A 26,821-nucleotide genomic window follows, 5' to 3' on the forward strand; every position below is an offset into this window, starting at 1 on the left:
ATTTAAAACACACATGTAACTGTAAAATGTTTGCTTTCCATTGACTTCAGAAAATGGGATATCTGTAAGACTATTTTCTATGTATGATCTCACAAAAAAATAGAAAAGATATATATAAACTATAAACACAAATAGAACATCAGTTGTGTAAGTTGAAAATCATGGAGATGAACCCAAACAATAGCAATAACCATTACTGCTGTGGTGAGGGGGAGTGGGGGAAGGTTACATAAAATGATAGCTGTGCACGGATCCTCTTAAAAGCAGGACAGAATATTGTTATATATAAACATAGATAAATAAACAATGTAACAGAGAGGAATCTAATCAAATCTCAGTGCTTCACCTGACTAGTAACCCACTAAGCACTATCACCAACGCCTTGAACCCACTGTGCATTGCTCCAAAAGCCACTACTTTCTGTTGTCAGTAATTTTTCAGATATTTTTTTAACAAAGCTTCCATTAAACTTTAAGAATTTACCATCAATACTTGCAAGTATATCTGCAAATTATAAACATGTAGCATTTGCCCACTTGTAAAATGAATACCAATCAAATGTAGAGTTCCTTCCTTTAAGCCTCTTTGTTCCAGTTCCCTGCTTCTCTAGCAAACTGAAATTAATGAGAAACCCACGGAGGTCAACAGACCACCTGAATGAATGTTTCTGTATTCTGGATGACAGTATTACAGGCAGCAACTCCCCTGATTACACACATGAATGAACAGAAGTCATAAAAGGAACATTTTAAGATATGTTAAGAGATTGGAGATACATGTGGAAAGCAATCATAGTTAATATTCAAAAATGTTTAAAGGAAAACATATATGAAGAGTATGCCTATAAATTTGATCATGAATTTCCACTTGACTCAGAAGTTATCCCTAGTTAGCTCTGCTTGGAGGAGTGATTTTAAAAGTTTTCCTCTGTAATATTTTGAAAAGCAGATTTTTATTGGAAAGTCTACCTTCCCATGTCTCTAAAGGATTCTGAGATCTCATTAAATCACTCTTCATAGAACATATATATTTACACATATTTTCATAGCTGTATTATAAGTATGTATATTCATAGTGGGTAAATGGAGAAATACAGAAAAAGGAGGGGGAGCCATTATAATCTCTTCATCACAACAGCTACACGCAGTATCTTGACAACAGCCTCCCTTCGATGGAAAGCATCGCTACAGTCCAAATTCTGTGTGAAGTGTCAGGCCTTGACATGGTCAGTTCCTACTCTGTGTTCTCTGTAGCTGCTTCTGCCTGGTTTCCATAAGCAATGAAATTATCCGGTAACCTAAATTTATTTAAATAATAATAAATTTTACAGCAGTCAACCCAAATGATCAGAGAGTAGAGAACTATATGACCTCTGAGACTATATAAACCACTTTATAGCTCTAAAATGGCATTGGATACTAAAAGAACAGCTCATCTTCTCACATGGGCAACCATTTATCTGTCACCATTGTTAAAGTGACAGAGGAGCTGGAGAAAAATCCGCATGTATTCAGACCATTGATTTTAATTAAACATTTCCTTACACCATTTGTTAAGTTATATTTTCTGAATTTCAACTTACATATAACCAACAACTAGAGATTAAAATAAACTACAAAAGAAGAGAAGAGTCTATGTAACACAAGCAACGGTCCTGATGCTTAAGGAGATGTGTGGCTACCTGTGCATGAACAATGAAAAACATGACAAGAAGTTTGAAATATACCTTTAGCAGCTTCGTTTCGACTGAATACAAATATGTCTTCAGAAATGCATCACAACACAGTTTGTATAAAATTGATTCCGCAACAAAAAATAAGGCAGGCAGATGATCACAGTCGAAGGAAGCCTGGTCCAGGGAGGCGTAGAGTATATTCAAAGCTTCTGAAACATTACAAAATAGAAAGTACATCAACCGTAAAGTCCCCTGTTTGTCCACATGCTCAAAACTAATTCTTGAAATTAACTGCTTGTTTAGTCGTGAAAAAAAAGTGGTGATTGTAAGAAATATTTACAAATCCTTTCCTTCTCTCCTATCAAGCAATGCAATCTATCCACACTGCCTTTCCCCTTAAACTTGAGCAGATCTGTGACTGCTATGCCAGTATGATATCGCAGAAGCTACATTGCCCAACGACCAAGCCTAGACAGGAAAAGGTAATATTGGCTCAACCTTGGCAATCCCTCTTTCTCTCTCCTAGCTTTAGACTTAAGTTGCCATGTAGAGCATTCTGCTCTGATGTTGGTTAAAATTATTTCCGTTGTGTGTGACAGAAAAAGTGTCTTCAAGCTAAGAACTATTATTATTTCACATGACTGGGGTTGGAAAAGGTCAGGGTGACTAACATGTAACTGACTGTGCACACTTATCTTTTCTCGTTCCCCTGGGTGCATGCCGCGTGCTGTGACACGCAAGCTCCAGGCATCCCACAGAGAGGACCAGGTGCTCCACGTGCCTGTGGCAAAGCCACATTCTGCCTCTGGACAGGACCAGGCCGTCTGTCTCCTCCAAATTCAGTCATTATGGAGTGAAAGGGAATTGCTACAACGGAGTTAGGCTAGCCACAATAGATGGACAATGGCCGGTCCTCTTCTGAAGCTGTGACGGAGCGTAACTAACGAATGTTTAACTCCGCATCCTTTAAATGAAATAAGATTGTGCGGATGACGTGGCAAAGGACCATAAAAAGAAGTTAAACAGAATGTATTTCTTATTCTTCCTGTTGTTTCTGTCATTACCGGAAAGCACTGTCAAACTGGACTTGTACCAGGAAATGCTTTCTGACCTCTAGTGGCTAGCATCCCGAAACTCACTGTAAAGCAATCATGAAGCATTTAAGGCAAATATAGAACTAACTTTATCCTCCTAAAAACGATGCTATCAATTTCTTTCTTAGGTTGCTAACTAGGTATCTGAAAAAAGATACAGAAATGAGAAGTGCTGTTTTAAATAAATGGAAAGTGAGCGGTAATGTAATATTTTACGAAGAATTAGAAAATGCAGAAACATGTTTCTCTGAAGTATTGTATGTATTGTGATTAGAAATGACTAGATGACATTTTCTATTAATTTCTCATTAGTTATTTTTAGAAAAAAGTGATAAAGACTACACTAAGTCAAAGAATTCTGAAACACTGTTGAGGTTGTAATCCAAAGTTAGAAAAGGAAGTTTCACAAAGAAACACTAGGAAATACTTTAACAGTGACTGGAAAGCTTTGCTTGTCCCCTGTGCATTTTCTAGAAGTTAAAATTCTCCAGTTTTCCCTTGGCTGCTAATGGAGAAAACGCTTAGGGCACAGGAGAAGGGCTCGGTGGGAGTGCGTACCATCTTGGATTTCGCCTTTGCACTGGGCCAGATACACCACTTCGGTCCACGCCGCTGGCAGATCCACGTGCTTCCCCAAGCCCAGGGTTCTGAGACCCAGTTTCCTCTGTTAGGACAAGGTATGAAAATGACAAACCAAAACCGATGGCTTATTTATTTTTCACCTCAATTATATTCTGAAAGTCATTCTTTGAGGTCAGTGGCTCATGACCAGAGTTGGACACATCTTTGTGGTTTTTTGCTTTATTATTGGAATTGTGTATGTTTTCTATAAATCACAGAAGTTTCGAAATGTATGAGACACCTCCTAATCAACTGTTTTCTCACTTTTCTTTGTGCTGAAAGCAAGTCTCACTCTCTACTGGCTGGTAAATATTTCTATTTCATTTCTTCAAGAGACTACATTTCTAATTTTAGGGGGAATAGTAGCGGGGATAGGAATTTATGCCAGCTTTCTGGGAAGCTCTGTCTACCCCAGTGTTGATGGGTAAATGTTAACGACACAAGAGGTGATCAGGGTGCCTTCCCGCTCCCTGCACCTGCTCCTGTGGCCATCTCAGGAGCACTGGCTCCATGGAGAGAAGCTCCCTGACGGACATGTTCCTGGTGCTGCCCTGCCTGCGCTCAAATACTGTCAATATGATCTTCTTTGAGATCTCAAATATAAAAGTAACCAAGGAGCAGAAGACAACCACTACCATAAACAAACAGAAGAAAACAAAACGAAAAATTGTTGGCTTCATGTTGACCTTACGTTTGTGCAATTTTTAAAAATGTCATCATTTACTCAATATCAAAGAAAAACTCTATTTTTCTTGTCAAATTAAATTGAATCTCATGTAAGAAAAACAACGTAATGATTTATTTACTAATTTTGGTTTAACAGCTGCTTAAAATTTTGAGAACCAAAGGAAAAAATCAGGGCAAGGTGTTTGCTGATGCAGCAGCTTAAGTCCCTGCTTAAGACGCTACAACCCACAGGTGCACTGCACCAGTCCCACTTCCACCCAGCTTCCTGACAGCCCAAGTACTTGGGTTCCTGCCTTCCACATGGGAGTCCCACATGGAGTTCCAGGTTCTGCCTTTCATCTAACCCAGCCCTGCAGTTGCAAATATTTGTGAGACGAAGCAGCAGACAGAAGATTTCTCTCTCTCTCTCTCTCTTTCTCTCTCTCTCTCTCTCTCTGCATCTGTTCTCCTGCTGCCTATGTCTTTCAAATAAATACTTCATAAAATTCTCACTTACCATATGTATTTGAAAGACACAGACAGACACAAGGAGAGAGATCTCCCATTCACTGGTTCTCTTCTATGTCCCACAGCAGCTGGGGTTGAACCAGGCTGAGACTGGAAACCTGAAGCTTAGCTCTAGTCTCCCGGATGACAGATGAGAGAGACCCACATGTACCGTCACCTAGTGCCAACAGGATGCGCAGGCAGGTGGGGTGAGGAGAGAGCCGGAAGCGGAACTCAGGCTCTCTGACATGGGATGGGGGTAGCCCAAGTTAAGATACCTTGACTACTCCACCAATGCCCAGCCCAATATTTTTAATTTTTTAAATGTTTAAATTATTTTCCACAATGCATTTTTGTAGATATGGGATTCACCCTTCCCCCTTCTGCTTCCTCCCTTCTCATTCCCCCCCCCCACCCTTTCCCCCTGTTATTGTCACAATAGGATAGTATACAATAGTATAGAGATGTTTACTGCCTAGTACCTTTAAACAGAGTAACTATTTTTAGGTTAGGGAAAGAATAATCTCTTATAAAGGGAATTCAGAGCATCTTGGAAAATATAGTAAAGGTTCAGGATGGCTTTCTTTCTTCTTTGAGACACATTGTATCTGTTAAAAACTTTTAACAAAGAGTGAATTTTTTTTAATCAAAAGTTTGCTAACCAGCCTTTAATATTCAACTGTGGGCTCCAGGACCAATGTCAAAAGTAATACTGCCCCATAATTTATGGGAAATCTTAATCTCAAAAGCTGTTTGATATTGAATTATTTCTTTACTCTGTATTAATATTTCAGCTCTGCCTACTTTTAGTTAAAGAAAAGTACACCTGTAAGAATGTGTAATCAGGGCCCAGTGCCGTAGCCTAGTGGTTAAAGTTCTCGCCTTGCATGCCCAATATCCATTATGGGTGCTGGTTCATATCTCTGCTGCTCCACTTCCCATCCAGCTCCCTGCTGTGGCCTGGGAAAGCAGTGGAGAATGGCCCAAGTCTTTGGGACCCTGCACCTGTGTGGGAGACCAAGAATAAGCTCCTGGCTTCGGATCTGCTCAACTCTGGCCATTGCAGCTATTTGGGGAATCAATCAGCAGATCTTTCTCTCTGTCTCTCCTTCACTTTCCAAGTAAAGATAAATAAGTAAATAAATAGGCCCAGCACAGTAGCCTAGTGGCTAAAGTCCTCACCTTGGGGGCTGCATTTTGTATCTTGACTGCTCCATTTTCCATCCAACTACCTGCCTGTAGTCTGGGAAAACAGTGAAGGACAGACCAAAACCTTGGGACCCTGCACCCACTTGGGAGACCTGGAAGAAGCTCCTGACTCGTGGCTTTGGATCAGCTCAGCTCTGGCCATGTGGACGCTTGGGGAGTGAACCAGCAGATGGAAGATCTTTCTCTCTGTATCTCCTTCCCTCTGTAAATCTGCCTTTCCAAGAAAAGTAAATAAATCTTCAAAAATTAAATATATATATATATAAATCTTGAAAAAAAGAATGTACAATCATTCACCAGCTGCAAAAGAAAGTTTATGTACTAAGTACTCAAATACTGTACCCTTACCTTACATTTCATGATGCTTTTTCTAGCTAGATCCAACAATTCCTCCTTCTCTACTGGATTCTGTGTTTCATTAAACTTTAAGATGAATTCATTTGTGATTGAAAATACTGGGCTAAACAAAAAAATTTAATAAAAATCAGAAATCTTTGTAATCATGGCTCTTAGGTATAAGTTTAAATTCTATTTGCTAAATAGGACTATTCCAGAAGAAGTAATCTTCTAACATAAGAATCTCATGTGAATATCAGTACATATTCAATACCATCATTAATAAGCTAGTAATAAAGAAAGCTGGATGTGAGTTATGTGGGAACTCCTTAAGCTGATTCACAAGTGTTGCTTGGTAAATGCAAAACTTTCTAAAGCAAAATATCAAAAAGAAAAAAAGCATTCAGCCCTCTTAGATTGATCTCATCATACTGTTATACCAAGGAACAAAGTTCCCATTGTCAAAGACCCTCGTGGCTTCTTAAAAACATAATTTGAGAAGGTTGCCAGAAATCTTAGTTGCTATATATCTCTTCCATAGGTAAACTCCAGCACAGCTTCAATTCTGTTGAAGATTGATCTATCAGCTCAAATAAATCAATCATGATGCAATTCAAGCTATATCTTTATTCCTTCCAGGCAAGCACAGTTTGCTGTGTCAGGAATGAAGAAACGAGCAAGGAAGAAGCATGGAACAGACGCAGAGCAGTAACAGAGTCCATTAGTTCCTTGTGGGATAGAAGACCAATGCAGGATTTTAAATGATAGGTGCGATGCTTTACTTCAGTATGATGAATCCAATGCTGTATCAAGAATTAAAATGTGAGGAGTGGCGGGGGGCTATGCAGCACACATACCTAGGCTTGGAACAACAATGCAAGGAGATGAGGTTGGATAATGGAGATGTTTTCATGTTACAACAAATTGATTGATTTTATGATACAATTCCAAAGGTTCCGGGATTTCCCTTCCCCAACGCCTCTCTAGATCCCCTCTCCCCACTGATTTTCCCCCATTTTATTACAATAGCATAATCTGTCATTAACCAAAACATTTAAAGAAAAGAAGCCCTATGACAGAAAGAGAGGAAATCAAGGTAACCCTGTATGAAGATGACATGATTTCATATGAAAAGAAACCTAAAACGCTAGCAAAAAAATATTGAAATTAATAGATGAATTCAGTAATGCAGCAGGATGCTAAAACTGCATAAAAATTAGTCAGATTTTACAACCCATTAAGAACTTGTTCAGAAAGAAATTATACGAGTAATCTCATTCACATGAGAGCTGTAATAAATGGTTAAAAAAAAATCCTTGGAACAAATTTATCATGGCTTGAAAGACATCAACAATGAAAATGGTGAAGCATTAGAAAAAGAAACTGCATATAGTGAGAAAATGGAAAGATTTTCCATATTGATAAACTGGAGTAATTATCAAAAATGTCCACACTACCCATAGCAATTTATAAATTCAAAACAATAAATGCAAATATTGCAAAAGTCAAAATTACAGTGATACTCTTTGCACATTAAAAAAAATTCTAAAATTCTATAGAAACATAGAAAACTTCAAATAGCCAAATCAGTCCCATACACATGAAATATAAGTGGGCACCAAGAGATGAGATTTCAAGACATACTACAGCACTACTGTAATGAACACATGGTTCAGGAATTACAGACACACAGGTGATACAACAATTAGAGAATGCTTGGGCCCACCACGATGGCGTTAACTGGCTAATCCTCCCCTTCCAAGTGCCACCATCCCATATGGGCCTGGGTCTTATCCAGCTGCTCCACTTCGCATCCAGCTCCCCACTTATGACCTAGCAAAGCAGTGGAGGATGGGCCAAAGCCTTGGGACTCTGTACCTGCACAGGTACCAGGAACAAACTCTTGGTATCAGATCAGCTCAGCTACAGCTTTTGCAGTCATTTGAGGAATGAATCAGTGGGTGGAAAATTTTTTCCTATCTCTTCTTCTGTCCATAAATCTGACCCAGCTGTTTTGGCCTTTTGTGGAGTGATTCAGTAGCTGAAGTTCTCTTTCTCTCGTACCCTCTCCATATATAACTCCAATGAATGTTTTAAAATACAACTTTACAAACTGTTTATCTGAACTTATAATTGGCATTATAAAAGCTGAAAAGGCTGATATAGATGTAAGATTATGGGTGGCAAAACACAATCAGAAACTAACAAGTGCTATCCCACACTAGAGTGGGATGGTAACGCATTATGACATATTGTGTGTTCAATAAAGAACTGTGGCAATGATAAGGAGATAGGAAGGCCAGTTGTCTTCATTGATCAGTTTTTTTTTTCTTTTTGTCAGAGTTCTGGGATTTTTTTTTTATCTAGTCCACTAGCATTAAAGCAGTAAGAAAGCTGTACTCAAGAACATGTGTCTCCAATCTGACTGTAAATGTCCTAGAAAATACAAAACTGTGGACAGCAAAGGAATGTAAATAGCTTAAACCATTATTTCACAGGAAAACCATTTGTGCTCATCCCACATAGTGTTTTGAAAGCACTTGAAGAATTTTCTAAGACTTCTGCCCCTTTTAGACCACGGGACCTCCTTTACCAAGATAAGCATCATGACTGATAATAGCACAAGTGGATAATTAAACTTTCACATAGTTTTTCAGAAGAAAGGTACACCCTTTAATCCACATTCTTCTGTCTTTGAGCACCCCAGGGGCCCATCTGGAAATTTCAAATTCAGAAGAGTTAAACCATTTTTAAACAGATTTCAAAACTGGGGATCTAATATATTCAGATATTTATTTGGCATTTCAAAAAACCTTGTTGCAAACAGATTTCAAAACTAGACATCAAATAATTTAGATATTTACTTAGATATTTACTAGCATATCAATATAAGATTCATTTCTCTCAAATCTTCTGTGACTTCCCCTCCCTTTCTTCAATATATTTAAACCCATCAGCACTTCGTCCTATCTTTTCCTTTCTATTTCAGGATAATGTAGTCATTCTCCTGTAGGACAAAATATTTTACAAGCAATCCAAAATTCTCATTCTTTCTTAATCTTTTTCATTAAGAACACATTTATTCCATATGCTAATTTCCTTGATTTGCAATTCAAATTAATTTCAGTAAGTCCTGAATCATTGTCATATTTGAACAATTTATGGAAACACATCTCTTAAAAGCAAGTTTACAATAAGTACAAGATATGAGATTTCCTAATCAGTAAACACAGGCAGTAATGCATGCTAACAAATTTCAGATTTTCCTAAGGCAACTCTTGCTGGAAAAGAATGGCATAAAACTAAGATCTACTACGAAGCCATTCCTCATTCAACCTTCAGGAGCACTGAGGCCAAGCAGTATTACTGTAAAACAACATCTTCTTTTTAATTTTATTTTTTATAATACAGTTTCTTAGGTTCAGGGATTTCCCCTTCCACCCCCTCCATCTCCTGCCCCCTTCCATTGTTTTCCCATATATTATAACAATTGTTCTATCCTTCAGTAACAGTCACAAATCCATCACTCTTCTATTTAAGTGTGTCATGACATTGTAGTTATAGACAATGGTAGAAAGTCCAACATCCTATTCTCAAGATATGTTTAAAAGCTTCATTTTATATATTTAAACTAAATTTTCTTACTTTTGTAAAACACACCCTGGGCAGTTGTTAGAATACAATGATTATCAGTTGTTATGTTGACACTGGACCTGTTGAAAAATGTAGTTTTAAGATGATAAACAGGACAATACAAGATAGGCATCAAGATGGACAAGAGACATCCACACTCTCACAATCCAGGAATCTAATGGGAACCCAAACCTGATGGACTATGATGATATTTCATACAGACCCTGACTCAAAAATTTGTGTTGTATCCAGCCTTACTAAACTCCCAGATGAGTATTCAGAATAGAAACAGATAGTGAAAAAATCCACTAATGGGTAAAAATCCACCTGTGGCAGGTCGTCCAGATGACTCCTTCAAAAGGTAATGTGAATCCCATGAGTCAGGAAGTCAAGTTTGGCTTCTGGGGCCATATTAAGCCTGCCTGGTGGCCTCTCCAGACTGCCAAACTTGGCTCCGGAGCGCAGGATGGCCACTGCCATCCAACTAAGAAACTTGATCTCACCAGAGCTTCCAGAAATGTTGTGGAGAACAAGAGGGATCATTCCAGATACAACTGTAGGTTATAAGAAGGAGTCTTTATTAGTCATTCTTGGTAGTGGCAGCTGCTACTACACTTCAGGTACCACCATATCCTATGGCCAAAGTAATGGGTTTTTAAGCTCCCATTGGTGTTCAACAACCAGAGATTGTTTCTCAAGCCATCTAATAAGTAGACCATATTCTGGTTGGTGTATCACACAAATCAACCAACTTAGGTGGCACGCATTACAAATCAACCAGTAAAACTCTAGGTCAAACCACTTCTTTCAGCCAACAAGTTAGCAAGCCAGTTGACAAAAGCAAATAGTTACAGTTAGCCATGCTCCAAACTTAGTCAAAGAACCAAAGTAGAGACACTGGTGTACATGAGGTCCAAGTGGGTGGTGGGCAGGGTTGGTCTTGGCCACAGTATCCACTAATTTGTGTAGGAGATCGGGCCAGAACTGACTGGACAACTGCAACTACCAGTGTATAAGTGTAAATTGATGTGGTTGATGGACTGAACCGGACCCTGTAACACACACAGAATTCAGTTTTGGGGTCACCTCTGGTGAGTTTTCTTTGGAGACCCACCCCAGCTGGACCCCTGGACTCAAAACTCCAACCATGGGGAAAATTACAAGATTTATGGTCTGACTGTGGAGTACCTATGTCAGAACTGGGTGTCTTCAGTTGCCTGTACAGCAGATGGCATGCACACAGGTTCACAGAGGATGATACCAGTTCATTGAGGCCTATAGAGGATATCTAGTGTCATGGCAGAGGATGGAGGGCAGAATAAATTGGACCGCTCTCCTGGCCAAGCTTTGACAGAGAGTATCTGGACAAGTGGATGCTAAGGTGGATTACATCAGCCAATGAACGTCAGAAGGATTTCCTCAGCTTTGGGGCAATAAAATCAGCAGCATGTCAGAACTATCAAGCCACTTAAGCAAACCCTTGGAACAGATTCCATATAAGAGATGGATGACATCGAGTGGCTGTCCTCCATCCCCAGCATCCCTCGGTATTGATGTGGTTGGCCTGCTGGGAGTGGCCTCTCCCCTTCTCTCTCCACTTTCTCCAGATACAGGAAGTAAAAAGGAGATTGGAAACAGTCGTCTCATATACTCTATACCATTCCTTAACCCCCTCCACCTTAATCAGTACTCCACATGGGTATGCAGTCGTCTTAAAACTATGTAAACATTGCAGTAGCAAACATTCCTTTTGTTTAAAGTATTTATTTTTGTTAGAAAGACAGATTTACTGGGAGACGGTAGAGACAGAGAGAGAGAGACCTTCCATCAACTGGTTCACTTCCTAAATGGCTACAATAATTAATTAATTGGGAGCTGAATTAATCTGAAGGCAGGAGTCAGCAGCTTCTTCTGGGTCTTCCACATGGATGCAGGGGCCCAAGGACTTGAGCCATCATCCATTGCTTTCCCAGTCCATAAGCAGGAAGCTGAATCAGAAGTGGAGCAGCCGGGATAAGAACTGGCACCCATGTGAGATACTGGACTCTGTAGACTAAGGATTGGGCCAGCCCCAGAAGTAAACATTGTATTGGTTTGACAAACGCATAAAACAAAGCTTTATAAAACTACATTTGTAGTACTAGATACACAGATTTTTTTTCATTCTTTTTTTGTTTGTTTTTTAATATTAGTTCCAACAGATAAAGGAGAATATACAGTATTTGTCTTCTGGGTCTGGTACTCAACATGATGTCTTCTAGTTGTGCCCATTTTGTTGCAAATGGTAGTTTGTTTTTATAGCTGAATAATATTTCATTGTTGATATATATATATATCACATTTTTAACCATTCGTCTGAATATGAACACTTTGTTTGAAGCCATATTTTGGCCATTGTGAACAGTGCAGCTGTAAACATGACGGTGCAGTTACCTTTTTGACAAATGTTTTCATCTTTTGGTTACAGACCCGGTGGTAGGACTACCAGTTCCTACAGCAAGTCTATCTCTACTTGTTAAACAAACCCCCATACTGTTTTTCCCAGTGGTTACACTGATTTACATTCCCAAAATCTGCATAAATGCTCCCTTTCTCTACATCCTTGCCAGCATTTCCTATTCCACGTGTTTTGGATTTTAGTCATTCTGATGGGGTAAGATGATATCTCATTGTAGTTTTAATTTGCATTTTCCTGATAAGTAGTGATATGGAGCCTTTTTCTTCATAGAGTTTTTGGCCATTTATATTCTTTTGAGAACTATTAAAAACACAGGGGTTTATAGCATGCAAAAGACCTTTGGTTGAGAAAAACCATCGCAGAGTACAACTGAAGGATACAGTTCTGTTTGCATTTTCAAAGATGACTGATGCTGTTGTTCAGAGAGCATGAGGATGGGCCCAGGAATAGGGACGCCAGTAGGAGGCTGTGGCAAAATTACTGACGGGATGTAGAGGCTGCTGACTTGGTGGCCGCTCGTTTCAGGTAACAGAGACCAACAAACTGCTAAAGCAAACCAAGGTCCAAGAACTTATCCCAAAGTTCTGCGTCATGTTGGATGGTTGTGCTGTCATTTGAATTTCTAGTTTCTTTTTGTTGCAGCAATATTCACTGCCACATATACCGTTTCCTTGGTGAACATTTGATGCTTGCTTTGTACATTTTGATGGGAATGTATAAAATGAACTTTCTTCGTTTCACAAGAAGGAAAAGGAGATTCAGGGAAATAAAGTTTCATAATCTGGGTCATATCTTTCATAATAAACTGTGCCACTCAAAGTCTCCAGTTAGCTAAACTGTCACAAAATGACTTACAGTATAAAAATTTGTAAGTCATTCTTCTTAATAAAATGATAATCACCACAAATTAAGTAAATCTGTTGCTACCAACCACAGGCATATGCCTTCAAGACACACCACATCACATACACATGTAATATTCAAGGTTTCAAATGTAAATCAAAAATACATTTTCTGAAATTCAACATTTTATCTCAGATTTTTTCATTGGCTCAAGAGAAAATGCATGTATGGTGTTTTATTTCTAAAGTCCAATAAAGCTCTGGAATGAAAATGTTAACTAACTCAGTTTCTATTCTTAGAATACAAATTACAAATGTTCATTTTGTCAGTTACTTTTCAGTGTTGATCATGGTATCTAAAGCATCACTGAAAATGTGCAAAGCTAATCATTTTCACCTTCTGTGTAGATACTGAGTCCCTTAAATCATCTCCCATGGCTCATTTTGGTAAATATTTAATAGGAAATAAGTAGAACTAATTTTAAACACTTCTTATCTATCAAAAATAGACTGATATCATATTAACCATATTTAATATCCTACTCACTCAGCACATAAGAAACAGAAGAAAAATTTTAAAGCTAAATACAATTACTAGGAAGAAAATGTACTTCTAATTCCTTTGAAATATCAAAGGGTTTTAGAGATAAATGCAATCTATTCTAAGTAAGTGCAGTTCTGTGGAACATGGAATGAATATAGATGATCACTTTAATTTTACATATAAAATATCTCCTGACGGCATAAATGCGCAAACTATTTACATCTTTTGTGAACTTCCCCTGACCACTCTCATTTCCAGTTATATTTTAAAAACACATTTTACCAGAAAACATAATATACATTGTGTATCATATAATATATTTTGTAGACACATTAAGACTAGACAAGAATCAAGCCTGGCCTTAGGAAGTCCATGCTTTGTGATGACAATGAGACATACCACACATTTGTAATGTAAAGGAAAGGTGAGGAATAAAGAAAACACATCCTCTGTGAGTGCAGAAATAGAAGTCACAATTCCAGTACTTCCTAGCTGTGCAGTTTTTGCTGAATCAATTTGTGTGAGCTGTAATTTTCCATCCGTAATGGAGAAAGATCTTGCAGAATTTTGAAAAGCATTAAACCAGACTACACAGCCTCCTCTCTGGCATACATCCAGTGTTATGTATTAGTTGTAAGTATTATTAGATTTTAGTTAGCAGTTCAAAAATAGCTTCTTTGCAGAAATAGTCCTTGAGTTGCACCTGAAGTACAGACAGAAATAGGAGTGTGACAGGATTGCTGGAGTCCTTTCAGAGGCCTTTCACCGCTTCATTTTAAGCGCATGATCACTCAGGTGCAGCTCAAGCGAAATCAATATAAAACTGATCAAACTGAATCAGTCAATACTGAAAATGTAAGTTCATGAATCAGCCTTAGCAGATGATATCCTTTCTTACACCTTGAAAATGCAAGCCCCCACACTCAGCAGTCAATGATAAAGAGAATTCTAAACAAACAGGGAGAATAGGTTCTTTACTTCATTTTAAGCAGAAAGCCATTTAGCAAAAAAGCAAAGGTTGAAAGTATCTGCAAGAACAAAACATTTGTAAAAGTTTGCTCTTCTAACTCTTCTGTTTTGAATGTGGTAACTATAAACGGACTCAGAAATAAGTAAAATGTTTTAGAATATAGGGCCTGATTGTGCATCGTTTATGTACTATGACAAATTAAAAAAAATAGTTCTGAATAGGCAAAATTCAGAATTCAAATTGTTAGGAGATATATGATCCTTACTGGTAATCAAGCTATTTTAAAAACTGAAATTGCAATATGTTTATTCTCAGACAATTATAGGCTATTTTTCACAATGTTATTTGCTTTCTATTTCTCTGTAATATGTGTGTGTGGATAAACTTACCTTGATTTTTGCTTCTTTTTGTTACTTAAATTTTGATAATTAAAGTTCAAGAGTTTTTCATAGTAAGAGGAAGATATTATCCCAAACTTATCCATTACAGGTGTTTTCTCAACATGCATATTCACAGATCTAAAGAGAAAAAAATAACTTTAGAATACAAAAGTATTCACAATACAAAAATAATACTTAACATGTGTCATGCCACTTCATAATTTGCGGAAAAGAATCCAAGTTAGAAAAATTGTACTTGATGCCAGCCTGGTGGCACAGCTGATTAAGCATCTGCTTGGGACGTGAACATCTCAGCTCAACACAAGAGTGCTGCTTCCAGTCCTGGCTACTACACTTTCAACCCAGCTCTTGCTCATGACCCTGGGAAGACAGTAACACCTACTTGAGCCCCTCCACCCGTGGGAGACCTGAGGCACATTGGTCACTCTGCAAGTGAAGCAGAAAATAAAAGACCCTCTCTCTCTCATCTTTAACCGCCCCCTACTCTCACCCCATCACTGTGCCTGTCAAATAAATAAATACATCTCTTTTGAAAAGCATAAGTAAATCAGAATCAAAGAACAACAGCATATTAACCAAGAATTAGGATTCAAATCCAATTTGACCTCTAAAATGCACATTCTTTCATTTTGTTACTAATACAAACTAATTTGTTCATATAGTTTTTCATCTTTATGTTTTATTTTTATTAGTTCATTTGCATTCTATGTGAGAGATCTCCCATCTAATGGACTACTTCCTCAAAGTCCACAACAATCAACAACATATGCAAATCAACAAATGTTATACATCACATTAACAAGCTTGAGACAGGATTATCTCAATAGAGAAAGCATTTGATAAAATATAACATCCTTTTGTGATAAAAACCCTAAGCCAATTAGTGTAGAAGGAACTTTCCTCATACAATCAAAACAACATGTGAAACATCCACACCCAGCATCATATTCAATAGGGAAAATCTGGAGGCATTTCCAAAAGATATCTGCTCTCACTAACACTATCCAATGTAGTCCTGGAAGTTTTAATCAGAGCTATTAGGCAATAAAAGGAAATCAAAGGGATACGAATTGTATAGGAAGAATTCTATATCCACATATGCAAACGGCATGATTCTCTCTATAGAGAAATTAAAAGTGTATTAAGAGATTGTCAGAATTCATAAGCAATTTGATAAAATTGTGGGATATAATAATGTTGGTCGACAAAAATCTTTAGTTGTATACACTAGCAATTCAATGGCTTAGAAAGAACTTGTGGACTGGACACAATAGCTCAGTGTCTAAATCCTCACTTGCAAGCACCAGGATCCCATATGGCAGCAGGTTTGTGTCCCCGTTGCTCCTCTTTCCTTTCAGCTCCCTGCCTTTGGCCCGAGAAAGCAGTAGAGGCTAACCATAATCCTTGGCACCATACATCCATGTGATAGACCCAGAAGAAGCTCCTGGCTCCTGGCTTCAGATCAGATCAGCTCTGGCTTTTGCAGCCAGTTGAGAAGTAAACCAGAAGATGGAAAATCCTACTGTATCTCCTTCTCTCTGTAAACCTGCCTTTCCAATTAAAACACATAAATACTAAAAAACAAACAAAAAAAAACTTGTAAGATCAGTTCCACTCATGACAGCTGCAAAAAAGTAAAGACGTTGGAATAAATTAACCTAGGATGTGAGGAATCTGTACGAGGAAAATTACAAAACATTAAACAAGTAGAAGACATCAAAGCTTGGGGAAGATCTGCCACATTTGTGGAGTGGTAGAATTTCTGTTATCAAAATCTTCATACTTCCAAAAGCAATTTAGTGATTCAATGTGATCCCCAAGAAAATATCTACATTGTTTCCAAGTTAAAAAAAAAAAAAAAGATGGTAAAATTCATATGGAAACACAAGAGACCCTGAATAGCTAAAGCAATCTTAAAGAACAAAAACAATACTGGAGAGATCACAAAACCAGACTCCAAGCCATACTACAGGGCATTTGTAATCAACACAACTCGATACTGGCACAAAAAAAGACATGAAGAGCAATAGAACAGAAATCGCAGAGATGAAAACACACATCTACAGCCAACCAATTTTTGACAAGCCAATCAAAATCAGTCCACAGAGAAAGAACAGTATATTCAACAACTGGTGCTGAGAAAATTGGATTTATCTGTGCAAAAGAATGAAACATGACCCCTACCTTGCATCTTATACAAAAAGCAACTCTAAATGGATCAAGAATCTAAATCTATGACCAGGTGCCATCAAATCGCTAGAGGAAAATATTAGGGAAACTCTGCAAGGTTTGGGCGTAGGCAAAGACTTCTTGAAAAAGATCCCAAAAGCACAGGCAATTAGAGCAAAAATTAACAAAGAAAACTACATCAAGCTAAGACGCCTCCACACTGGAAACCATCAACAAAGTGAAGAGGAAGCCAACAGAATGGGGAGATCTTTGCAAACTATGTAACTGATAGAAATTTAATGCCCAGGATCTACAAAAGCTAAGCTCTGGCCCTTGCAGCCACTTTGTCTCTCTCTCTCTCCCCCTGCCTCTCCATTTCTTGGTGTGTAACTCTGCCTTTCAAATACATACATATTTCACAGGGAAAAAAATCCTTACTTTTCCCGAAGTTGCTTTGTTTTTGAAACAGTTGTTCTGTCATTTAAAACTAGGAACTGACATAGAAGAGGAATGTTGGTACCAGAGAGCCATCTTCTATAACATATCAAAATGGCTTGTAAAAGATGGGGAATGGGGTGCAAAGGAGGGTACAGCTGAGGTCTTGTATCTGCATCTGATGGAATCACAGGTTCAGCAGGGTAAGAAACACTGACTTGGTTGAGTAGTGTTTGAGATGTGCTAGATCAGGTGTTCCTTTTATTTAGCCGCGTGTAAATGACACAGAGCTAAACAAAAAGTACAACATGATTTTTGAGATCTGTATTGAATATTTATGATAGTCTGTATTTTTGGTTTGTTCAACAACCTTACTCATTGTGTAACAATGTCAGCAAATAAGACGGAGGAAAAAAAAAATATTATTCCATCAGACTCCATATGGAAGTACGACAGCTTTAACAAGTTATAAAACCCTGACATCTGGAGAAATTAATTTTCCAAATCCAAATCAAGTTAAAAACTATTTGTAATACGCTAACATTTTCCTCTCAGTGTGTCTTCCCAGAAGAAAAAAAATCATCAGAGGTTTTCTTCTTTGCATTGGGTAGGGATTCATGAAACGTCTACACAGCTAGTTGCAGATGTGAAATAATATCTAATTGCCCCAGGATTATAGATACAGTGAGATTACATTCACACGGTGGCTGAAATATTATGTACAATTTAGATAAGCTGGTTACATTCTGCAAACTTAAAATTCTTGCCCTTTCTCTGTTTTTAGTATTTGTAAGTAGAAGCTAAAATGGAAAAAATGTAATTTCCAATTATGGGTTAACAGATTAGCCAAGACTTTTTCTGCATGTTTCTGACTGTAAGCAGGTTAAAAAAAATGTTTTCTAAGGAAAAAACTTTGAATTGCAAACTGAATTAATAAAAGTTTCATACCGAAGTGTTTGTGAGGATGAAAAAAAAAGTTTTAAAACATATACCACGTACTTATTATAAGGTGTCCCTGAAGGCAGAAAAGGTAGTTGCTTGTCCTCGTTTTAAAAAGAATGGCAAAATCCATTTCTTTGGTGATCCAGGTATATTTTGCCAATTCTTCCAACTCAATAGAACTTTCACTGATTTCCACCTTCATTACAGGCAACAAGGTGGATACCATCCTTTAGCATTTGCCAGGTGTGAAAAAGTCCGTCTGGGTTCCCCCACCCTGGCCACCTGAGGCTCCTGCAGGGCTTCTTCAGTCAAGTTTCTCCATTCCCCTTTGAGTCTCTGACTAGCATCCTAGACCACATCACAGGAAGAATATCCCCAGATATGAAAATTATTCCTTTTCATCTTCTATCGCTAATATTTGACATCCTAGATTACATTCTTTATACTTATTTTTGTATCTCATGTCTATATTCCTCATTTCTTGGAGTACAGCCTCCTCAGCAGAATGGTCAGCTCCAATAGTAACGCAGTCATCCATCCCCCTAGAGAAAGCCTTCAGCCACCTCTTCCTGATGTCATAGCTCACAGACTCAGGAGAGCTTGCCTCCCAAAGTGAAGTAGCAACAAAAGAACCTCAAAATTTATTTCATCCATTTGATGTTGCCACTGGAATTACTTTCTTCTTTGCTTCAGAGTTAATCTGTGATAGAATTGCAAGCTATTCTTCTTTTCCTCGGGGTCATTTCCTGTTGAGGGTCCAAGTAGTACATTTTTCCAGATTTTTTGATGAGAGATTTTGCTAGAGACATGACTAATCCGTTCTCTTCCTGCCAGTACAGTCAAATGCCATTCCAGCGTCTGTGCGATATAATTACATCAAGATCTTGGCAACTTTTTTCGATTTTATTCTTTAATTTGATCTTAATTCTTTATTGCAACCCTCTTAGGCTGTACCCTTCTCCTGGCATGCATCCGACATTTTTTCCATCTTTTTGGTAAAGCAGAGCACCTTGTCCTCACAGGAGGCAGCATCAGGTATTTCCCAGGGACTGAGTTCGGAACATGGGCCAAGTGGGCAGAGAGAGCAAGGAAGAAGCCAGGGACCAGTCTCTCAACAGCCCACTGAAGATTCTGTTTTCTCAGCAGGCTTTACCAGTTTTCCTGTGTCTCAGTTATCTGTAAACGGGAAGTATAATGGTTTTTCCTCTTGATGAGTTCTTATTCATCCATGTAGAAAGAATTACTTATTATCTACCTGTTCATTGTATACTACCCACTTGGTTAGCCATACAATTGTATTAAGCAATAAGGCCTTTAACCAAAACAAAAAATGCATAATACGTAAACCAAAATCTAAGGCTCTGGTAATTATCAAATATTAATTATTAATGATGTCTAAATTAGATGTGTTATTGAGATTTTAAACAAGCAAATGTTTTCAAGTCTTAATTCACAATTGCATAGATATAACCAATTCGGCAGCATCCAATTCAGAAGTATAAGGCTACATATGTCTGCACATATCCACATAAACACACACACATATAATGTAATTTAAATGTTTGAACAAAAAAAGATATCTGTAAAACTACCATATAGGCAGAAATTAATTAGCATATATTAAACAAAAACTACTTGCAGAATTTAATTAAATGGATTTGCTATGATTTTTTAATTTTTAAAATTTTAATACTATTTACATAATTGAAAGGGATAGGCCCTTGTGGACTTTTGATTAGGTTTGGGAGGGTCAGATATGGAGTAAGGTTGGTGGGACAAATGTTTGTTTTGTTTTTTGCTGTTTGTTTTTTTTCTCCTGTGTTTACGAGGGAGGAAGAGGGAGCACTCCTTGTTCTCTAACTACACCAACACCTGGGGATGGAGGACTGCCATTTGAGACTCATGCTCTGATGGGTGCTGTGGCCCAGCCTGATGAGGCTCTGACTCTTGTGGGTGAGTGCTACAGCCTAGCCAAGCCAAGCATCCCCCCAGCCCCAGCTTCGAACGTGCCAACTGGTGGTGCAACTTAGCCCAGCGCAGGTCTCCCACATGTGCGGGTGCCTTGGCCTAATCCAGACATGCCCTCCTGTTTACCCCTTCTAAACCACTCTGTCTCAGCTCCCCTGCCTACCTGCAAGTTCAGTGGCCGAGTCTGCAGAAGACGCAAGAAGTCCTTCCTCCCCTGTCAAGCATGCCCTCAGCCGCTCGCACTGCAGTATGTCCCCTGATCCCCTTCTCCCAGGCAATAGGGGGGCCAGGTACCATGTCGCAGCCTAGCCTTGATTTCCCTATTTATCTTTAAGAGGAGAGAGAGAACGAGGGAGAGAGAGAACACAACTATGCTGGCATACTGGTTAACACAAATTTGGCATTAACCAGGCCCAACATACCCACCAGCTATCGGCTGCTTTTCTCCTAGTAGTGTTAACACTAGCCTAGGTACAAAATAACTTGTGCACTTGCCTACAGCTGGGGTGTCATGATTTGTTTTTATTATTGCTGAATCATTGTTTCTGGAAAACCTTTCTAAAGTGTTTAGTAATTTTGCTATCTTTAAAATGTAAGCAATTCAATAATCTTACTATGTCTTATACAAAGAGAGACAAAATGTTTTCCCATCTTAGGTTGTAGGATATAGGTTAGTATGAGAAAGAAAAGTAGCAAGGGAACCTCATCTATTAATATAAGGGTAAAACTTTACTATCAAAACAATAAACTAAACAACATCAATAAAAAAATGTCAGAACTGAGAATATTCAGTCTCAGGAGAACAAGCGTGATTAAGTATTGTTAAACTGACCACAACATTGCATTGATGTCTCTCAAGAAAAATATAAGAAACTTTTTGATAAATATCAAAGGCAGATCCAATCAAATTCAGTTTCTATGATTACAAAAACAAAATTTCACAAGACAGATACAGGGATTTTCATTATTTTAATTAAAGGTATCTAGGAAAAATATTTAATCTCAAGAAACTGGAAGAACTAAAACAAACAACACCCAAAATTAATAGAAGAAATGAAATAATATTAAACATAAGAGCAGAAATGAATAAAATAGAAGTTTAGAATGTAGAAAAATCAACCAGATGAACTGTTTTTCTTTCAAAAACAAAAACTAAATTGACATATTCCTGGAGAAATAAAGAAAAAAAAATGGAAGCGGATAGAAAGAGAAATCTCTTATTTTATTTACAGAAACAAGGTATTACAACTCACACCACAGAACATTTAAAGGGTCTTTAGAGACGATAATGAACAATGATGCGCCATCAATTTAATAACTCCACAAAAACTGACAAGTTTGGGACACATACACTTTACCCCAATTGAATCATGAACAAATAGAAAACCTGAACAGACTAATTTTGAGAAATACATTTCACCAAAGGGATGAAAGATATCTACAACAGGAAATTATAAAATATTGAAAAGAAGAAATTGAAGATGACAAAAAATGAAAAGAAACACTTTATTCATGGGTTGGAAAATTCAATATTATAAAATATATACAGTATCCTAAAATGATCTATCAATTCAATGCAAGCTCCATCAAAATACTAGTGATATTATTTATGAAAATAAGAAAAATATTATAAAAGTTGTCAGAACCAGAAAAGACATTGAATACTAGCCAGAGCTGTTTTAAGCAAAATTAACAATGCCGTATATATTATACCAGCACCTGTGCTGGTAAAGTAACAATGCAGCATACGTTACATCAGGACCGCTGGTAAACCTACCACTTACAATACTGGTATCCCATATGGGTGCTAGCTTAGGTCCTGGCTGTTCCACAATCACTCCAGTTCTCTGCTAATGTGCCTTGGAAAGCACCAAAGAATGGCCAAATGTCCTGGACACCTGTAACTCTGTGGCTGACTTGGATGAAACACCTGGCTCCTGGCTTTGCATCTGCCCAGCTCTGACTGTTGCGACCATTTGGGGAGTGAACCAGCAGGTGGAAGATCTCTCTGCCTGTCTCCCTGTATTCATAGCCCTGCCTTTCAATTAAGCAATCAAGCACATTATTTTTTTTTTTAGAAAAGTGATACATGATATCAGCATATAAACAGTAACATAGACTAACAAAAGAGAACAGGAAGTCCAGGGGAGTTAGCAATGTGGTGCAAGGAACAAAGCTGCCTTCTGCACTGCCAGCATCCTACATAACGAGCATTTCAGCCACAGTTGCTCCACCTCCCAGTAAACGCCCTGCTAATGTGCCTAGGAAGGCAGTGGAAGCTGCCCACACACTTGCACTCCTACCACCCATGTAGAAACTTGCATGTCTTGCAACCATTTGAGGAGTGAATCAATGGATGGGAGAGTCTCCCTCTCATGGTAAATCTATGCATCGATCTAACCAATCTTTGACAAAGAAACAAGGATCATCCATTATGGAAAAGACATATTTTTACTAAATGATTCTGATAAAATTACAAGAATGAAATTACATACCTATTTTTCACCACAGAAATCAGCTCAAAGTGGATTAATGATGTAAATGTATGCATGAAATTATCAAATTAACAACAAAAACAGGGGGATGTTACAGACACAGCAGGAATTGTCCTCAAAACTCTTGCAGGTGTTCAAACTCTGAGATCTTAACACTGATGTCTGATAGATCAAGTTATAAAGTTTTAGTATCTTCAACTCTGTGCTCCATGTACTGCCCAAACCAGTTACCAAATCTACCTGCTCTACATCAGTAATTTGTCTCTACCTGAGTTTGTTAAAATCATTTACAGAGACTTATTCTAAAATGGAATTTGTTTTTTAAAAAAATGTATTCATTCACCAGATAGTTACAGAAAAGTAAAATTTCACACATGTAATACCATTTGAAAAACATGGTTCCAGCCAAGTAACTCTCCACGCCGTAGAGAGAAGCTAGTGTCCCTAACAATAAACAAAGGTTTAGCATGTGATTGACCTATATCTGTTGACAATGCGGTGGAAAGTAGCAGCAGTAAAATAATTTCTTAAGGTGGAACCAGCTGTGCAAGAAGAGCATCGAGCAGTGTTCATAAAGCTCACAAGGGTCCAAACAGAAACACTCTTAGTAAAAGGGAAACCTGGCGCTCACCTCGAGCCTGGAGACTTAAACGGGGCAGAACAGCACAGATTCACACTTTCAACAGAAGTCTCAGCTCCCGAACGGCTGCAGCAAGCTGCCCGGTGCTTCGCAGCGCATCTACGTCCTGGCACGGAACCAGATCGAAACACAATGCTTATATTAATCCCCCTCATATTTTTCTTAAAGCACCTATTACAATTAGGTTGAAAGTGTACACTTTAAAAAAGAAGCACTTTCTGAAAACTGGGTATTGTAAGCATATATCGTCTTCGATACAATATTAAGCTGTAAACACCCCAGGAGCGAAGGGGAATTTGACTAAAGGACAGTGAAACAAAATAACACTGAGACTCACTCTTGGGATAGGTGGATAAGAAATTAATAGCACAGTCTCACCTCCCGCTTACAAATTTTTCCTAATCGATAACCTGCAAGTTCTTCAAAAGACTGCTTGCTTCTAATAACCATTTCACATCTCCAACGCCACCCACCCCCACACACACACACAGAGTGCCAGACCTGGAGTTTCTTCTTTAAAGCCAATAATGTTTGAGAATTATATATACTGAGAAAAAAAAAAAGGTAAAGAAATATTTTTTTAAAGGTCAGGGAGTTAAATGTTCCCAATCGTAGCAATGAGATGAGAAAATGCCCATGCTTACTGCCCAGCGACTTTCCGTTACTTAACGCCCTGGGGGCTGCTCCAGGTCAAACCCACACCTACTAAAGGCGAGACTGCCTGGCGAAGGCTCAGGGCTCTCACGGATGCGACTCTAGCTTTTCCTGCTGCCCAGGGAAGCAAGAGGTAGCCCAAAGCCAAGGGCACAAAGGGTCAGAAGCAAAACCCAAGGTCGCTCCCTCGGCAGCTTGCTTGCTCACCGATGCCAGGCTGGTTGCTAAGAACGCGGTGACTGAGGGCTCCGCGAGGCTCGTGACCAGGGGTTTAGCCAATCAGGACACGAGAGTGAAATCCACCTGCCGCTCTCAGCCAGACAACTTTGCGATCAATTACCAAGGCACAGCGCTGTGTGAAAGCCTGACGTTCGGTTTAAAATGTAACCACAAACCACATGATAATGATTTGAATGCCGCACCTAATTTTGATATCCGACCATTAGCTAAGCTTGACAGTGCTTGATCATGACCTTCGTGTCTTAATGCCTCCTCCGAAGCTGATCCTCTCTCCCCTGAGTCTACATTTTCACCGCGCTCGTCAAAACAGTACCCTGACAAAGCAAACCTAGGTATCTTAAATTGCTATTCCGAACAGCGAGGGCAGAGAAAATCTGAAGGTGACGCGCTCAGCACCAGGCAATGGAACAACAGAGCATTCAGGGTGTTATACGGTATGCCAGCCACAAGAGGGCGATTCAAACTCAAAAAAGAGCCTGTTTTAAATGGTGGTATCCAATCTAGTTTAAATCCTTAACAAAATTCCTAGGTATACCCAAACATAAGCAAATCATATACTTCATAAAGGCTCACAAATTTTACTATGTGGGAAAACTGTGAAAAGAATTTGTTATTAATTTCAGAACTAACAAACAGGAATTACCCTGTTCCATGCAATCATAGCCTTAAAGCTCAGTGATTTGAAAGCAAAGCTAATGGGTAGGAAGTTGAAATAGAAATACGGATTGTTCCAATTGCTAAAAAGCACCAACTAGGTATGCTCTTCTTGGTTAGCACATGTTTATCTTTAAAACAAATTAAAAATACGTGATCCAAGCCTGATGTGCCATCCCTTTTCCAGTGGGTCCCCCAAAGGTAGCCCAGTTCTGTCAGCCCTGGTTATCCTTTCAACAAACAGCACGTTGTGTTTCTGCTACCTTCAGCTGGAAGAATGCTGGGTGAAGCACTCAATCACCTCGTCCTCAGAGCCTTCCAGGACTAAGAGTTTAGGGCCACCCTTCCTTGTTTCCTTCAACATCTACTGAATCCCTTCTTAAGAAATCACCTAATGGGTCCTCACAAAGTTCAGCTCTGAGAGCTGGACAATTTCAAGTATTCATTACAGTTTCTTTGACCAAATTTCTCAAATCTTGTTTCACGCCTTCCATTTCTTTTTATCCCAAATTTCAATTTGTTCTATTTTGCATACACCCTTCACGTTCATTGGCATGTTTCAGACTAGTCTGTAATATTGTAACTAGTATCCTCGATCAGAATTGATTTTCCAGGAGAACAAGTGATATGAAAAGTGACTTGTGGGGGAAGGGTCTTGAGGCTGCACATCCCACATGAGCGTTTCAGAGCTTGCTGGCTGCATGCTGGCTCCTGGCTCCAAGCCTGTGCTAATGGCAGCTCTAGGCCCTGCGAGAGAGGCTCCTGATCTCTTTCAGCTCTCATCTCTCACTGCCACCCAGCTGCTTGTCAGGGTCTGAGGCTTTTCCCTGCCTAGAAGACGGCCCCGCCCAGGTGCTGACACAGGGTCCACTCACTACGTCTTCCCAGTCTCTGTTCAAAGCTGCTCCTTCAAATAACACTTCCTGCTCTGAAAAAGCTGACCTTAAAAGGACTGCCTCCGTGTCTCAGTTCAACATAATTGTGGCGTTATGTCAAGTGTTCCATGTTTGACTTCTGGACATATGTACTATTCATCTACCTAATCTAGAATGTCGGCCCTAAAATGCAGAGATTTTTTACCTAGCTAATCAAATTCATCACTACATCTTCATTACAAACTCCGGGATCAAGCATATGTGTTCAGGAATATATTCTAATTAAAGGACTTCATGAACATATTGCTCTAATAATTAACTTGAAAACAGTAATGCTTATTAATAACATCTTAATATTCAGATTTCTTCCAGTTTTCCTTCTATCATGGGCCACACACGTTAATTATTTTCACACATGCCAAAAGCATGTTTAGGAAACAAATCTTTCATTCATTTCCTTATATTTGAGAAGTTGAAAGATATGATCACTTTTATAGTTCCTGATACACTGTTGAAATGCTCTCCATCAAAAAGTTGCTAATTTGTATATTATGCAGTTAATCAGAATTTGTTTCATGACAATCCACATTCTCTCTTCTAAATATTGGGATTTTAATATATAATTATTGGTATTTATCATTTTAATTACTAGAAGCTTGTATTGCTTCCTTTACAACCCACTTGCACTTTAACTGCCTCTTAATATATTTTGCTTATATTTTTACTGATTTGCCCTTATTCAAGGATAAGCACTCTTTTGAAAAATGTCATTTCTCCAGTCCTTTCAATTTTT

General features: G+C 38.5%; 1 protein-coding gene across 3 annotated transcripts in view; it reads right to left on the reverse strand.

Annotated features, from left to right (window-relative positions):
• The window catches only part of TMEM232 (transmembrane protein 232), a 151,226-nt gene that overhangs the window by 122,862 nt on the left and 1,543 nt on the right, over window positions 1-26,821 (reverse strand). For all 3 annotated transcript variants that reach the window (XM_058656316.1, XM_058656318.1, XM_058656317.1), the window contains exons 2-5: window positions 14,945-15,073; window positions 6,121-6,232; window positions 3,328-3,433; window positions 1,727-1,884 (exon numbers count right to left, since the gene is read on the reverse strand). In XM_058656316.1, coding sequence (XP_058512299.1) covers window positions 1,727-1,884; window positions 3,328-3,433; window positions 6,121-6,232; window positions 14,945-15,073 — 505 coding nt within the window. The remainder of the gene's footprint in view (window positions 1-1,726; window positions 1,885-3,327; window positions 3,434-6,120; window positions 6,233-14,944; window positions 15,074-26,821) is intronic.

Source organism: Ochotona princeps, chromosome 28, assembly GCF_030435755.1.
Source record: "Ochotona princeps isolate mOchPri1 chromosome 28, mOchPri1.hap1, whole genome shotgun sequence".
Taxonomy (NCBI): domain Eukaryota; kingdom Metazoa; phylum Chordata; class Mammalia; order Lagomorpha; family Ochotonidae; genus Ochotona; species Ochotona princeps.